At 33.5% G+C, this 18391-nt stretch overlaps 1 protein-coding gene across 1 annotated transcript; it reads left to right on the top strand.

Annotated features, from left to right (window-relative positions):
- The first annotated feature begins 1229 nt into the window (after positions 1-1229).
- On the top strand, positions 1230-17354 carry LOC132754442 (low-density lipoprotein receptor-related protein 2-like). Its single transcript, XM_060745070.1, has 4 exons — positions 1230-1367; positions 4577-4723; positions 8864-8992; positions 17145-17354. Exons 1-4 carry the CDS (start codon positions 1334-1336, stop codon positions 17273-17275), a joined length of 441 nt encoding a protein of 146 aa, XP_060601053.1. The 5' UTR covers positions 1230-1333; the 3' UTR covers positions 17276-17354.
- The last annotated feature ends 1037 nt before the right edge of the window (positions 17355-18391 follow it).

The raw sequence follows: 18391 nt of genomic DNA, 5'->3' as shown, positions 1-18391 counted from the left end.
GATCAATGACCATCAAGAAACTGTAATATTTCTTTTTTTTTAAGTCCGTTGACCTTATAAATGTAATACACAGAAAAGAAACAAGACTTGTAAATCAATCATATAAACAAGGAACATGCAACAATTCTTTATAACTGTAGATGCTAATAAGACATATGTGTGTATCATATGTATTGTTTGAATTATCGAAATGTATCCCGGAGTGCTTTCGACATTTTTTGATATGACGTAAACAACAATGCCGGAAGTGGTCACCGGAAAATTACTAACACTGCTTACTGTTGAAATTGAAATTCTGAAAATGTCAAAGTTTACAGCATTACTTCATTATTCTTTGAATTACATTTACACACTGTCTTTAACTTTATATGTTTAAAATAGTAGGTTTATGTGAAATACGATTTAAGATTGAGTTGAATTGTAAAATCGTTAAGCACTGACAAAAAATTAAAAAGAATACGATTTGTTGGAAACTAATAATGATTTTCCTAATTGAACGGCATAAATGAGGCTTCAGTTAACATAATGACCTTACAAAAAGCATGTCCCACATTTCAGACGATTTGTTTTCAATAGAGGGAACCAATTTTTGTCAACGTTTTGTTTATTTGTATTCAACTTTACAGCACAATTTGGCACATCGACCTGAGATTTTCTAATGTTCTTGTAAATTTAGTCATTTTCAACTGAGGAAATGTATACTTGTTTGTTTTTGTCCGCATTTCAACTTGTGTGTTGCTCTTTTCAATTACGCCATTAATAGGTGGGTCATTGTTTTATTCATGCATATCACCATAGTTAAAATAATTTAGATTCTTTACTCATTTCATAGAAGGTATTATGGTAACTGGGAAAAAAACAACAGAATCATTCATTCATTCATTCATTCATACATGCAAACTATCAAAAATCAGTTGCGAAATATAGATATAAACAAAATGATTAAGCGTAAAAATAAGTGGCTAAGGCAACAATCGAATACCTATTTTTTGCGTTGAATTCATTTTTTTTTATCTCTACCTTATCTTGTAACATTTTTTTAATGTTCCCTTCCTCTTTATCTTTATTTGAAAAAGACAAACACATGCGCGCGCGCACGCACTCACTCACTACTAAAATCCTTTAATCTCGTAGATCTTATTTTTACCAAACCCTTTGCGGGACCCTCATATCTAATGATGTCCTTGATGTTTATCTTTAAAAATGTTGGTCAGTCACGTTACTAAAGTTCAAGTCAGAATACCTTGTATTTTCAACATCTGTGAAAATCACGATTCCTAAGTGATAAGACGGCACCGAGATATGTCACACAATCAGTCGTAATTTGTCGGAAATGTTTCGATTTCTTGTCTTCAGTGTTTTAGTTGGTAAGTTTTACTTTAATGATCATTTATAATTCTATGTATTGATAAAACAGTTGATTAATCAAAGTGATGGCATTACTGCTCTTAACAGCAATTCGTAAATCAACTTTAGGATTATTTTATGGTAAAAAGAATCACAAAATAACAAAGATGCATAAACTTCTTATATATAAAGTGGCATCAAATATTACTTTAATTAGATAAAACATTCCTTTATCACTAAGAATTTAATCATATGTGTGTGTATCCTGTATTACTGAAATAAGACTTATCTGTCTAGTTTCCTATTTTTGAACTGTTCATAATCAATTTTAAGAGTAAAACATTAAAAACAATGAACTTGGCAAACATTGAAGAGCATGGTCCAATTGAACATATGTGAGGGCTTAGCTTCGGTTCTAGTCTGCCGATTTTTTATGTGCTTTTGTTCTTCAAATCGATATTATCAAAACACGAACGAGTAAGAAATAGCGCGTATGATATGAATAAGCAAAAAATATCAAAACCTGAATCTCAGGCTAGTGGCGACTGAACTGGCGCTATACTGGTAGAAAAGACTAACCAGTGTTGGTTCTAGCAGGGTTTGGGTGCAGTTGATTATTATATTCTTAAAGTTATATGGCTATCAAACTGGACGTATGCTTTACTAAAAGAAAATATTGAATGAGTGTTAATTTAATACTGAATTTATTGAGCCTCTGGTGAACACAATATTATTCAACGAGTTCAATAAATTCAGTAATGAACTGTCACGAATTTTATATTCTATTTATCACATACCAAAAACAAAGACCGTTTAAAGTGAAAAATAGACCATTTTATTGGCGTGCCTATAATATATGTGATAAAGAAAATTTGTATCATTATGTTTATTTGGGTGATAAAGAATAATTATTATATTAATTATATTACATTTGAGTAAACGCTAAGAACCCGAAGGTCCTGCAAAAAATGTGTGAGGTATTGGTAATTCGAGAGAACCGATGTTGAAGGATTATCATGTATCACACTTAACGCGGACAGAAATATGAAGGTTATCCAGGTTATATCTATTTTATAATAGTATATTTAAAAGTAACAATACTATCAAAACAAACAAATCACAAAGCAAATATCAGCTATATTTGAGTATTGTCTCCTTTAAAACAGCTTAAACTATTCAGTGATTTAATGAAGTCCCTACTAAATCACAGGGATTACACGTGTATTCCTCGACACATTTCGGGATAGGGATATATTGAAATCTCTAAAATTTCATGGACTAAGCCAAAACCCTGTTCTCACACTATACCTTTAACATGCAAACAAGAAAAACAAACACAGCGTGTGTTAAATGAGTTTTAAATTAAAACTCTAAGTCTGGTTATAGCGATTATAACAGACAGCTTGATAAAAGACCAAATATAATTTCTCAGCCTCTTGCTAGGAAATTAGCTTTTTCACAGCCAGCCTCTATATTTCTATAAAATTTTATAAAACTTAAAAAGATTAAAAGAAGAAAGAAAAAGAAAAACAGAATGAAAGACAATGAAGTAAACCCAGCAATGTTATGATGTTTTAGAACCTTATGGTCGTTTTTTGAAAGATTTGTTTCCATAAAATGTCTATGTAATTTAATATACATGACTATTATAGGTTCACAGAATAAAATGTTCAGAAACAAAATATTCTACTGCTATTTTAGATAGGTTTGCCGATGAATACTCGCTTTAAATAATAGACACTGACACACTTTTTTATGGAAGGGATTATCCGCCATTTCACCTATTATGCTTTATGACATTCCAATTTCCATTTTTACTTTTGAGATAGTGAATTTGATGTTAGATTTTGGTTATTTTCAAGACTAAGTGTATTTCGTATCTTTATAATTATAAAGGTATTTTGAAATATATCTTTGTTATACGTAAATTTTATTTTTATACTTTTTATTTTTTTCTTGTTTTATTCTGAAAATTGGTATGATTTCCCTTAAAATATATTTAATACATTTCAATTCAAAATCACACATTAAAATCAACATTAGGTATTCAGTGTATGGACGCTTCCGAATATGTGTTAATTCATTTGTAATGAAATGTTCAACATTTGATCAAAACATCATTCGCAGTATAACATACTGTTTAACATTGACTTATTAAAATAAAGTCGTCTTCATAACAATGTTGACGTTATCAAAAAACGAAGCGGGGAACCAATTTTTTTCGTAGTGCGTTTTCTTACGACAGAGGTCGCTGTTTAATACTAACTGATCCCTTTCGGTGCGGACGTAAAAATCACCTCATGGAAAAGATCCGATCAAACATCGTGATACCCTGCCTTGAAAAAAAGCTTTTACTAGCTCTATATACAACAACAACGAACATGTTCTCTCTTGCAAAATGCGCAACATATCAGTTTTATTCTTTAAATCAACTCATTTTTGAAGATCTTTCAGAAAAAGTAAGCATGTGACATAGTCTGTATGCGGCGGATTTTGAGATAATTTGCCTCAAACTTGGCCTTTTCACTATACGTTATATATAGGGGGAAATATTTGGTAGTCATTAACCTCCACATGATCGGATTAGTTTTCGTCGTATCAGATTTGTGAACACCGGTCATGGAGTGGTTATTATTTTTTACATTTTTACCAGTTGTTCCCCGTTGATTAAAAGGGTCAATTCTAGCGCAAAAACCTAATTAATTTTTAATTATACTTCGAAACTCTTAGTGTGCTATGCAAACAGCTGTTTCGAATTATTTTTAGAAAGCAAATTCAAATAAAGAAAAAAATAATTGAAAGCCAGCAAATTAAATATCTTATTATAGTTTGCATGTTTACAGCCTTAGAACTGAAGTGTAAATTGAATGTTCGCATATTTCAATTATTATAAGAACTCAGAGTTACGTCAGCAAGTACAACATCTTAATATTGCATAATGATTACAACGTATTACTAATAATGTCTTCATATTGATAACAATGTTTTCATGACAATAATAATGTCTTCTTATCAATAAGAATGTCTCCAAAATAATAAGAATGTCTTCATATTAATTACAATGTATTCATATTAATTAAGAGTGGCGGTAATCCCTTCCATATTCTTTCATTCTACGTTTTTTTTTTGTCATTAAGATCACAAGTGAAACAATGATTTTACAATTCACTTACTGAAAACATAAAGCTTTATACATTGATTTTATACTTTTAATATCACATACTTTCAGTATCAGCACTGGCGGTGTCAATTCACAAGAGACTTCCCTACTGCGACACCGACTCTGATTGTCCTTTATGTACCAGCTATGACTATGGGTGTGTAGACAATAAATGTTTTTGTGATGACTACTTTGCTAATTATGGTGCAAGTGGAAGTAAGTGGATTTTCTGTTCTAAATTAATAATTTAAGAAAACCGTTCCCTTTATAGTTTTAAAGAAAATGTTGTTTTAGAGTTAAATATAAACCTAAGACATACTATTAATGGGTCATGCAACTATACCGACCAGAAAAGCGTTATTATGTTCAATTAACACAGCCGATCGGAAAGCGTAGTTATTAAAGCATATTACAACATGTCCGAGTGTATAAACGGAAACACCATTGCACGATCTTTACAAAACGAATACTATCACATGTTTATACATGTATGTACATCTGGCATCAAATATGTAGAAAAGTTTATTGTTAAATAATCAAAATTTTAAGTGAGTTTAACATTGCAACATATTTTATAAGATGAGAAGATGAACGCCGTGTACACAAGTTTTCACCATCCCACCTTTTCAGGCGTTATTTTACTACCCAGCAATAAGGCGGCTTCCAACCCAATGTAGAAGCTTAGTTTCATGGAGCATCTCTATTCCATTTTTTGTTCGTTTAATACTCTTCTTTTAAGGTCTTATTTTGATTTAAGCAAGCAGAATTATTAACAAAAAAGAAAAGATCAAAATGACGCGAATCATGTCCATATCGTTCAACAATTTTTAGTCCGACTATTCGAAGAATATGAGAGCTATTGTAGTCGCCAAGGCGTTGGTTAAAGTTTTTTGTAAAGTCAAATATCTCAATTATCGATTGAGATATTCAATTAAACTTACAATACTTATTTATAGTAGCAAGGTACATCAGATTGGATGTTGGATAACTCTGCCTACAATATTGACATAATTATGTCCCTTTTTATACGCCCGTTTGAAAAACGGGACGTATTATGGGAACGCCTCTGGCGGGCGGGCGGTCGGGCGGGCGGGCGGCGTCCAATTTTGTCTGGAGCATATCTCCTACATGTATGGAGGGATTTTAATGAAATTTCATAGAAATGTTCACCACTATGAGGAGCAGTGTCGCCCTCATGAACCAGGTCTCTAGGTTAAAGGTCAAGGTCACACTTAGAGCTCATTGAAAAATGCTTGTCCGGAGCAAAACTTCCACATGTATAGAGGGATTTCAATATTTCTTGGCACAAATGTTCACCATTGTGAGGCGGAGTGTCGCGCGCAAGATTCAGGTCCTTGCGGCCAAGGTCAAGGTCACACATAGAGGTCAATGTTTAGATAAAAATATGAAGATGTGTATATGGACCATTTAGTCATCATTTATTGAAGGATTGTAACACAAATGGTCATTATCAAGACTATGGCTGTGATACATATAATTTAGGTCAATATATATAAGGTCAAGGTCACTAAAGATGATGAAATATCCAGATTTTATCCGGAGCATATCTCCTACACGCATGGAGGGATTTTAATGAAATTTCATAGAAATGTTCACCATTATGAGAAGCCATGTCACGCACATGAACTAGGCCTCTAGGTCAAAGGTCAAGGTCACACTTAGAGCTCATTAAAAAACGCTTGTCCGGAGCAAAACTTCCACATGCATAGAGGGATTTCAATATAACTTGGCACAAATGTTCACCATTTTGAGGCGGAGTGTCGCGCACAAAATTCAGGTCCCTGCAGCCAAGGTCAAGGTCACACATAGAGGTCAAAGTTTAGATAAAAATATGAAGATGTGTATAGGGACGATTTAATCATCATTTATTGAGGGATTGTAACACAAATGGTCATTATCATGACTACGGCTGTGACACATGTACTTTAGGTCAATATATGCAAGGCCAAGGTTACTAAAGATGGTGAAATATCCAGATTTTGTCTGGAGCATATCTCCTACATGTATGGAAGAATGTTTATAATACTTTATGGAAATGTTCACCACCATGATATGTATTGCTCCATGCATGATCCAGGTCTCCAGGTCAAAGTCACACTTAGAGCTCATTGAAAAACTCTTGTCCGGAGCAAAACTTCTACATTCATAGGGGGATTTCAATATAACTTGGCATAAATGTTCACCAATGTGAGGCTGAGTGTCGCACGCAAAATTCAGATCCCTGCGACCAAAGTCAAGGTCAAAGTTCAGATAAAAATTTGAAGATGTGTATAGGGACCATTTAGTCATCATTTATTGATGGATTGTAGCACAAATGGTAACTATCATGACTACAGGTGTGACACATTTAATTAAGGTTAATATTTGCAAGGTCAAGGTCACTGGAGATGATTAAATATCCAGATGTTGTCCGGAACATATTTTCCACATGCATGGAGGAATTTTAATGTTACTTTATAGAATTGTTCACCACCATGAGACGTAGTGCCCTGCACATGAACCAAGTCCTTAGGTCAAAGGTGAAGGTCACAGTTAGAGCTCATAGTAAAACGCTTGTCTGGAGCAAAACTTCTACATGCATAGAGGGATTTCAATATAATTTGGCACAAATGTTAATCATTGTGAGGCTGAGTGCCGTGCATAAAATTCAGGTCCCTGCGACCAAGGTCAAGGTCACACATCCTGTGCATATCTTCCCTACTGATTTGTTTTAAGGTTCATTTAACAACACAGTGCCAAGAATAAAAACTTGCTTGCTAGATAACACTTATCCATAATGCCCTAATCTCCATCTAAAGCTTTCGTAAACGGGCGTATTTTGTGACTATGGCACCCTTGTTAACTTAGAAATTTTGGTCAAAGTTTTTTGTAAAGTCAAATATCTCAATTATTGCTTGAGATATTCAATTGAAACCTACAATACTTTATAGCAACAATGTGCATCAGATTGACAAGTCGGATAACTCTGCCTACAATATTTACAGAACTATGCCCCTTTTTAACTTAGAAATTTTGGTTAATTTTTTTGTATAGTCAAATACCTCAATTATTGCTTGAGATATTGAAATTTACAATACTTTTTCATAGTAACAATGTACATCAGTTTGCAAAACTGCATAACTCTGCCTGTAATATTTGCAGAATTATTTGCCCCTTTTTAACTTAGAAATTTTGGTTAAAGGTCTTCAAAAATATTTACTTGAAACTTTACACATGTACTTGGGGTCATAATTGGAGGGTCATAATTGTATGTCACTGACCAAGTTCCATAACTCTACCTTGCATTTAGGCTGATTAATCTCCCCATTTCTACTTAGTCTCTTGGTTAATGTTTACCTGCAAGTTTTACATATCTCAATAACTATTAAAGATATTTATTTAAAACTTCACATATGCATTTAGGGTCATAATTGTAGGTCACTGACCAAAATCCATAATTCTGTCTTGCATTTAGGCTGATTTTTCTCCCCTTTTTCAACTTAGAAATCCATGGTAAAGTTTTGCTTGTAAGCTGTTATCTCCATAACTACTGAAGGATTTGTGCCTTTTTTGGGACAATTTTATGCATTCATAATAATAAAGCATTGATTTACTTGATAAAACATCCTAATAACAAACATTTGTACCTTTTCGATCAATTTTATGTATTCATAGGTAATTAGCATTATTATACTCAATAAAACACCCTTGTGACAACTTTTTCGAATAGTCGAGCCAATACTGTCCTCCGACAGTTCTTGTAATCTGTAAGATACATTAATAAGGGCAACCAAATAATTTCCCCTAATTTTAATGTCCGTAAGTATTTACAACATAGGTTGCACTACCAGTTATTATATGCCCTACCAGTTATTATATTCCTATGAGTCAACAATCTCCGATTATAAATATTTGATATCCATGTGAATTTCTTTAACTGAAATTACCACGAGTCCCCATGAGTCCCAAGCATTAAGATATATGTAGCAGTTTTAAACATAAAATTATAGATTTTATATTTGAGAAATAACTATACCCTTTGTTATACGATGTGATAAGATCTTGATATAACATAAGCTGTTATACATGACAGTGTATTTCTGAATGTCCGACTTAGATTTTACATACTAAGTATTCATTTGACTTTCAGACGATATATACGCATATACTATATATATTTAAGCTGCATGCCTCTAGATGAGCCAAAATATTTCAAGAAAATCAAAGTTGAATGAAAATGAGCTAAGATTATTTACATGTAATGTGACATTTATGTCTCATTCTCGCTGACTAAACATGAATAAGTCTTTATTTATCAGGTGTGATATCATTTTACATTACACAATCTGTTTACAGAGAGGCAAGTAGAATCATGTAAGACAGATGTAGATTGCGCAGGTCACACATGTCACCATGGAGCCCCTCACTGTGAGATTCATGATCCTAACATGGAACATGGACATTGTAACTGTCACGTCCCACATAGTAAGTGTTTATTTTACGAATATGTAATTTACCTTGTTTTGCTTAAGGTCTCTACATTATAAACAGGCATTTATTCATCATTTTCTCAATATTTTTTGACAGGACTGATTTTGTGAATTTGGCCCTCGATAAGATGCTAGAGGCATTTTGTTGTTACTGTACAAGTGGTATCTTGGTATTTTGTTACCTACTTAAGTTATGCTGAATTCGATAAAGGTGAATACCAAACATAAAATATGAAAAACAAGATCAACAAGGAAAGGCGGCGTTCAATGAACGCAACCCCCATATGACCCAGCAACAAGAACCAATGGCAAGGAGCCCAGGCGGACCCCAAACATAAAAAGGACAGGGCAACGACACGTTAATCATTAAATGATAAATAATTTGTAACTGATTAGGAATTCAAAGAAAATAATAATAGGCCCACAAAGGGGAAGGGGACAGGAGACCGGGGGAAGGGGGGGGGTAATCAAAGAAATAAAAACTAGAGGCAATGGGGAAGATACTTACCGTAGACGAGAAAACAACAAGGGACACAAGCAAAAGTGTCACCAAAACAGTATGAAACAACATAGACATACATCTGAGAAACACAGTGGGGCGCCGCCTTGGAACGGTCAGCAGCATAATAATGACTGCTGGGGAGTTTAAACCGGTTAATGGTGCACCAAACCTCGCTCTTAGTCCCACCATGTTCCTATAAACGAGACAGTGTAAATAAAATGAATCCCCGCCAAGTGAAATTCTAACAGTTGTCATGGTTACAAAAGGTTAAATAAGTAAAACACTAAAATGATCATGTAGAAACATATAAAAGTAAACCCAATGACCATGACAAAAGTACTCAATGTCCTAAAGGAAGACAGAGCAACAAGAAAATCACCTACAAGGGCCCGATGAAGCAAGGCAGAAGACGAACATTAAGACAATTCAGTCCCAAAGGGCTTTACGAACTATCCATCATAGAGTCTCCCACTTGGTCCGTCAGATGCAATCAAAAGAGGAAAGCGTAGTGTCCAACTGTAAAAGGGTTGAACACTAAACATGCAGTATGTCTTAAAATAGTAGGGTCATAACCTCTTTTAATAAAACGTTTAATGATTTTAGTAAAAACAGCAGAAAAATTACCATGACCCAAAATCTTACGAAGTTTGTAAACCACATCGCCATAAAAACCAGGCTTATCTTGACCATTTAAAAGTCATTTATAGTGAACAGTAAAATTACCGCCAAATTTCTTTATCATAATTGGAGGATATATCAAAATGAAACTTTTAAAGATAGGAAAAGCCTTGAAATTTGTCACAAAGCATGTTTAGGTAAAACAAATTAGACACAAAAACCCCAATCCATCGTTGATTTAATTTTGCTTCACTAAAGGTTTTCTTATTCCTGTCAAACAACCCTATCCACCCATGCATGCTATTAAATCTAATCAGATGTAAGTGAATGAGGCTTCGTCTTGAGACCCCGGCATCATCTAAATAAATATCTACAGATCTTTTAACTTAACTTCAGGGACATCAAGGGGATTATATTTTGATCCCAATTAAAAGGTCCTATCCAGCGACTTAAAACTTTTTTATTTCGTGACAGATAAGGAACAACATTAGGGAAAAGCTGGCTGTGTTACAATGATGTCAATTAGTGTTTGTTTTCATAATGGTATTGTTAAAAAGCCAAAGGATCCAAGCATGCTCCACAAATAACAAGACCATTATGAAAACTTTTCATAATTGACAATTTTAAAAATGAAAAAATGGCATTGGATTTTTCAGTGTGTATCGTTAGCTTCATAATGGCTATATCAAACAGTTCAGAATGTCTGAATCTTATAAAAGACGACTTTTCTCGTAATGGATGTTCAGGCCTCGACATTAGCGGTGGTCCGTTGGTCCGAGACCACTTGATTTTGGCAAGGACCACCTAATTTTAAAACCCACTGGTCCGTCGGACCACTTGAATTTTCTGGTTGATGCAATGCTCATTTGGGAGAATGGCAATTTGGTCAAAAACATGTTATATAATTTTGTTTAAAATCTATGCACGATGTACATGTATATGGTTCATTAATCTCTGATTAGTTAAAAAAGTTCTTAAGTCATCAATAACTTTCATTTAAGTCGCTAAAATTTTGTTTATGCAAGTTAAAAGAGTTAAGAGTTTATGATATAAATTTAGGTACAAAATTCATTCAAATGGTGCTAGTAATTATGCATCGTCTGATAACCACGGCGGAACCATTAACATGTTATGTTATGTTACATGTTAATCAACCATGAGTATCTGATGATGGTAATTATATGATATCGGATAAACTTAAATTTCAGATACTTGAATAACGGCAGCAAACGAAAGGAACTGGAAAAAATACATCTAGTAATTCTATGCTATTTATCTTTATTTTAACTGTTTAACGATGAGAGATCTGCTTCTTCTAGAGTTAAAATTATTTTAAAAGGTTAAAAATACCCAATGTCAAAAATAAATAGCAACCAACAAGAAACAGGGAGGTAAATTTCTGTATTATAAATCTGTGAGAAAAATAAGATAAGTTATAGTAAATAATAACGTTGTAATTATTTAAACAATTTGGATATTTCCTTGTTTTCAAAGACAAAAATAAGATAATTTATTAGTTCCATTAAAAATGTTAATCTGTAAAAGATGCTATGTTATTATCATGATTATAAGACGTACCGCGTATCAGCAATGAATATTTGAATAACAGTAAGAAAATAACAGACACAAATGGCTTCACTATTCCCTAACTTGAGTTGAGAGAGAAATCACTTTAATATAAAAGTTAACATAAATAAAAGCTCTGTTGTGTATTTTTGACTGAGATAAAACCAAATAAGCAAATAACTCTACGATAAAATACCTACTGACTTGCTCTCCCTTTTCTGATTAGATGAAAAATATATATCTAAAAATATCTGTTTTCTTTAAAGATTAATAATACATCTTTGTCATAAAGTTTAAACATTTTTTTCTACATTTGCAGTAAAAAGATATAATAATGATAACTGACCACCTGACTTCTGGAAGGACCACCTAACTTTCAAATCTAGTGGTCCGGCGTACCACCTGCTAAAAAAGTTAGTGTCGAGGCCTGATGTTTATTCCATAATGACCGAACATTATATCCATAATGTCACGGTGAAAAGTATCAGCTCTGCATCGGAAGTGGTAATGTACTCAATATTGCACAGTTAATAAAAAAGAGAGCCAAGATGGCCCTAGATCGTTCACCTGACCCATCGAACTCATCCGAACAATTACCTAGACAAGCATTCTGACCAAGTTTCAAGCCCGGTGAGTCAAAAATGTGACCACTAGAGTGTCTAAAAAGATTATCCGTATTTGAGCAGTGTGACCTAGTTTTTGACCCAAGGTGAACCATATTCAAAATTGACCTAGAAATCATCAAAACAAACTTTCAGACCAAATTCCAGGATACTTGGCACAAAAACAGTAGCCACTAGAGTGTTAACAAGATTTTTCCATATTTGGGCGGTGTGACCTAGTTTTTCATCCGAGATGACCTATGTTCGAACTTATTCGAGTAATTACCTAGACAAGCATCCTGACCAAGTTTGATGATAATTTAGTCCAAAAACTGTGTCCACTAGAGTGTTAACAAGGCTTTTCCATATTTGGGCGGTGTGACTTTTTTGGCATTTTCTAGTTTCTAGGGTGGTTCCAATATTCCTACTTGAATAATGTTGAATCACCCTTAGGATATGTTGCCTGCTTTTTAGTCCCCTACCGGTTTAACCGGAGGGGACTTTAGGTTTACACTCCGTCCGTCTGTCTGTCCGTCTGTCTGTCTGTCAGTCCGTCAGTCCGTCCGTCCACAAAACTGGATCCCGCGATAACGCAAAAAGTACTGAAAATATTTTTATGAAACTTGATATATGGATAGATGGCAGTATGGAGATTATGCACGTCTTTTTTTTTCTTCCTATGTTGAAAATTCTGGTTGCTATGGCAACAAATAGTCTGAAAATATGGCAATTTTAACACATAAACTGGATCCAGTGATAACTCAAAAAGTACTGAAAATATTTTTATGAAACTTGAAATATGGGTAGATGGCAGTCTGGAGATTATGCACATCTTTTTCTTTTCTTCCTATGTTGAAAATTCTGGTTGCTATGGCAACAAATAGCCTGAATTTCAAGATTTCTGATTTAAATTTTTCAGCTTTTTCACTATATGTTCTTTATTTCTTAAGGTGTTTACTTCAAACTTTAAATATAAGTTTCTGGTCATCAACCACATCATATGTGACAAGGTTTCATAACTCTAGCACAAAAAATATCAGTATTACCTCCCTTGAACTTAGATTTTTTAGGGGAAAAAATGTTGTCTTTTTTAAATAACTTCTTTATTTCCTAATGTATCTACTTCAAACTTCATATATATGTTTCTTATTATCACTCGACATTTTTGAGAAGGTTAAATACTCTAGCAAGACTATTTCCAGAATTATGTCCCCCTTTAACTTAGATTTTTTTCGAGAAACTGGTATTTTCACTCCAACTTCTTCATTCCTTATAGGATTTACTTTAAAATCCCACATCGTAATAATATGACAAGGTTGTATAAACATAATTTCCTTACTAAGCATGGAAACTTAACACATTACTGTGATATAGACAAACTTATTTTATTATGTTTTGTGGTTGATATTTTCAAATACAGACTTCATCCTCAAATTCATTATAAATGGCAATACACAGGAGTGTATGACAATTAAAGAACTTTTTGAGGGACCGGTAGGGGACTACTGTATTGCCCGCAATACTATCAAATGCTTGTTAAATTTGTCTTTTGACGTCTTATCTGTGATACGCAGGCTTCATAACCTCTGATCCCCTTTCAAAATTCCATTTTATTTAGTTCCGCCCATTGTTTTCTCGTTTAGGGCACACGCTTTTTATTACTTGGGGACCATACGCCGCTTTTCATTGAATGGCACGGAAGTGTCACATTGAAGGTTCCATGATAACCGCCGTATGAACACATCTGCGGATGTTTCTAAATTCAAAATTTTACTATTTCACGTTTAAATGTTGAATTCTGCTTAAGCCGGTGCTAGGGGGCGTGGACGGTAAGTTGCCCTTTCCAGTACCGTCCATGAACAGGCTCAATCAAACCGAGCCTGCAACATTTTCAATTTTGCCGTGTTGGGCTTTCTTTAGGGATTCTGTATTTATCTATTTTAGTTATTGACCCAAGGTGACCCAAGTAGCCACTAGAGTGTAAACAAGGGTTTTCTATTTTTAGCTCCTGTGACCTAGCTTTTTTATCCGAGATGAGACATGAACTCATCTCAGCAATTACCTAGTCAAGCATGCTGACAAAGTCTGATGGAAATTGAGGCATTAAATGTGACCAACACACAACTACTGCTACATGAAAATTCTATGTACATACTTACCAAATTCAAATGAAAGAAAGTTTTGCTTTGTATTATCACACTCGTGTGATAATTCATTTAAATTCAAATAAAGGTGTTTGACTTTTCAGTTAAATATATCATATTTGCATAGGTTTGTTTTCCAAATATTTTCTAAATTCTTATTATTACACAAAATAGGTAGGCTTTTGCAATTTTAAAATGAGACAATAGAAAGTAATCAGAAGTCATCATGATTGCTCGTGTAAAAATAATGTTATTCAGTCAATCCCTGAAGAAAAGTGGAGTAATCCAATGTAGCTATTAAAGGTAAGAAAACAATCACTTTCTCTTTTTTTAAAATAATTTGCCCAAGGTCTGATTATCGTTAGTAAAACTATACCACTAGGCAAACATTTATTATTCAAACACCGCTTTTCTTCATTCCGTATCATTACTCCCAATAACCTCCCTTAAAATACTCTTCCCTCACCACCATTACTTACTGGGACATAGCCCTTCCTATAACTACCACTACCACAAACACCACTATCACTAACTGGTAAAGACAGAACCTAAGTCCCCAAGACACTCGGCATCAACGGCAACATTATTTAATCTGAGAGTGCGCTTCCCATACAAAACGTATTTACACATAGACACATAATAAATGGGCAGAGTATGATATTATACGATAATCTACATTCCTTTTCTGCATGTATTACCCAAAAATATGAACAAGTAGTCCTGTTTGTATTGACAGACCGATGATTTGGCTTCTTGGATAGTGCTGAGATCACTTATGTTAATTTTAAGACACTCATAATAGTCCAAACCTTACTTGTGATAAAACAAGCCACGCTAATAAATGCTAACGAGCAAACAAAAACAGGTTTTCGATTGAATTTCAGCTGGTTCTCGTGGGATTTGAAAATGAAAGCGTTACAGTTGCGTTTGTCATTGAATTTCCAAAGCTTAAAGTACCAATAGTTGTGACCAACCTATGTTCAAAGTCAAATGATACGCCCATAGCCTTATTGTTCCGCAGTAAAATCATTTACCTAGCTGTTTTGTCATGGATGGTGACATACAATTCACAAGATTCGACCATTTCTCCCTGAACACCGCCTGCCATAAGCCATTCAAAACGCATGATTTAATGTCACATGATAACAAATTGAAAGGCACAAAAACCTCAAAAAAGGGCGCCTACGGAGCACGCCATGTTTTTTATCGGATTAGCTTCATATAGAATTAAACTACTTTCGCCATATGCAAACCTCGAAGCCAGTGTGTGTGCCTCTACAGTGTTAACAATATAAGGAATATTTCACTTAAAAGAACGAACATCAGCTCTATTGTTCAGAAATGAGGTTTTATACGATTTTTGGACGGTAACTTGCACTTTCCAGTACCGTCCATGAACAGGCTCAATCAAACCGAGCCTGCAACATTTTCAATTTTGTTGTGTTGGACTTTCTTTAGGAATTCTGTTTTTCTCTATTATTTTTTTTCGAAAACCCGGCTTAACGGCGATTTCTAGCTTTTTTAGAAATGGTCATACTTGAATTTATTTCTATCTGCCCGTGATCGTTTTAATTTTTAACACCGGCATAGCCTTGACACATTCTGGAGCAGTAAAAAGATAAGAATAGATATGTTTTAAAACAACATATTAAAAGACTAAACTACTTAACCAAGCCAATGCTTCAGACTGTGAAAAAACTGCCATGCGTACATATAAACAAATGGGCACTCAATTCATGAGTGTGATGTGAAATATACATATGAGATCATATTGAGAGCTTTCTTGCATAACACAGTATCTGAAAAATTCATTCACTAGGAATTTAAATTTGATATTTGTTTTAATAACGAAATGTAGTTTTACCTTAAATGATAATAATAATCATGCGTTGCGAAATAAAAACATACATATGACATTTATGACCTCGTTTTGGGGCGAATTAAACGTGTTAACCTTATATTACTGGAAATTTGTTATAAAGTGAACTAAATAATTGTATTACCTGAGGGAATATTTAAAAATAATCATTTTATCTTGACAAGAATAATTTATTGCATCATATAGTATCATAGTTTTAATGACCTATTTAGTATTTTCTAGCGGCCATTTTGAATTGTCGTTTCGAAAGTCAAGGTCAATTTAATTGAGTTTTCTGTGAATCCACCCTGACCGTTTTCAGTAGACCCGTATAAGGTTAAAACACTCAATGTACCACTTGTACTATAAAATGCCTCTTGAAATCATATTTTCTTAAAATCAGTCCTGTCATTTATTTTAATGACGTCAAAACGCCCAAAGTGCAAGTGAATGTAAAAACACGTGGATTGTCAATTACCCTATATGTGGTATGGTTAAATGAAAAATGAAACACCTTCTTTCTTGTAAAGTCATCTTTGATTCATATCATGTTAGCTTCAGGCAACCTTCTTATAATTATATAAATAAAGGGTCGTTTTATGTTTTTGACTTTATTAAAACGCACTGCAACAAAAAAGGAGCATTCAATATAAATTCAGCGTACTAGTATTAAACAAGTTAACAACTTATATTTACAGTAATCAATATATGTTGCTGAACTATTTGCAATATCACTTTGAGGATTTAACGATACAATAACTAAATGTTATTACACATACAGTTTTCGTCAAAAGTACATTAATAAGTACACAGTAATCACGTATATATATATATATATAACGATTTTTTGTTTTCAGAGAGACAAGCAGAATCATGTAAGACGGATGTAGATTGCGCAAGTCACACATGTCATCATGGAGCCCCTCACTGTGAGATTCATGATCCTAACATGGAACATGGACATTGTAACTGTCACGTCCCACATTAACGTCCCACATGCTAATTCTTTCCATACGTACCTTAATTTTGCAAGATCATACATCTATTAAAGGAATCTGGCTTACACACATGTGTCTATTGAATGATTTATACAATAATATGTTTTTATTCTACAATAAGTTTTACCAGTTTGAAAGCTTATTAAATGTGGATCGACTAGTTTATGTAAAAAGTCAATACCAGTGAGTTTAAATGTTATCAATCAACAAATTGTTTTACTTAAATTACTAGCACTCCTATGCTAGGTCGATGAATATTTGTCAGGTAGCACGTTCTCATTATTGACAACTCAATTATGTAATCCAACCGTACTTCTGGAATATTCAAAATAATTAAAATGAAAGTTTCGTCACGAGGCACATTTAGATTTTAATTAAGCGAAAATGTATACGGCACATACATGTGTAACGACAACCGTGTGAAGCAAATAGTATTCCGAAAAATACTGTATGTAAACTAGCCAAGGCGTTTTAGACTGAATTAAATTTTTCTGTAAAAACGATCAGTATTTATAAAAAAATAATATATTCACGAATGAAATATTTCAGGAAACGATATAGAAAAAATACGATTTCCAAACCTTTGACATAATCTGTCTGGAAGAAATGATTTTCTAAACGGATATACAAACTACATAGGAGTTATATTACAACTGACCTCGTTTGTAACTGAACATTAATTCAAACACGCCTTGCAAACAGATAGGACAATCAAATGCATTATTTCACGATATATGCACAGCATACAAACAAATGCTTCCTCAATAAACCAAATGACGTCAGGAAAATTAAAATGTAGTTCAACATATTTTGATCAATTAGCTTGTTAGAATGGAAAAAAGATATTAACTTTTCTTGCATTATAGTTTTATAATGTACGGTTTATCAAATGCTGAGTAATTAATCACTCGGGTCTATATTGGCCTTCATGATTATTTGAACTACAGAACAGACATGTATTTTAGACTTGTACATAGGACATCGCCATGGAAAAAGATAAACAAAACAATTATCGCGTCACTTGGTCACAAAATACAATGTTATACTTAATCAGGTAATACAACATACATTTGTTTACAAAGAGAATGTTATATAAAATAACATTG

The sequence above is a fragment of the Ruditapes philippinarum genome, unplaced genomic scaffold, assembly GCF_026571515.1.
Source record: "Ruditapes philippinarum isolate M1 unplaced genomic scaffold, ASM2657151v2 ctg1316_1_1_1_1, whole genome shotgun sequence".
NCBI lineage: Eukaryota > Metazoa > Mollusca > Bivalvia > Venerida > Veneridae > Ruditapes > Ruditapes philippinarum.
This window is presented reverse-complemented; position numbering and strand designations above follow the sequence as displayed.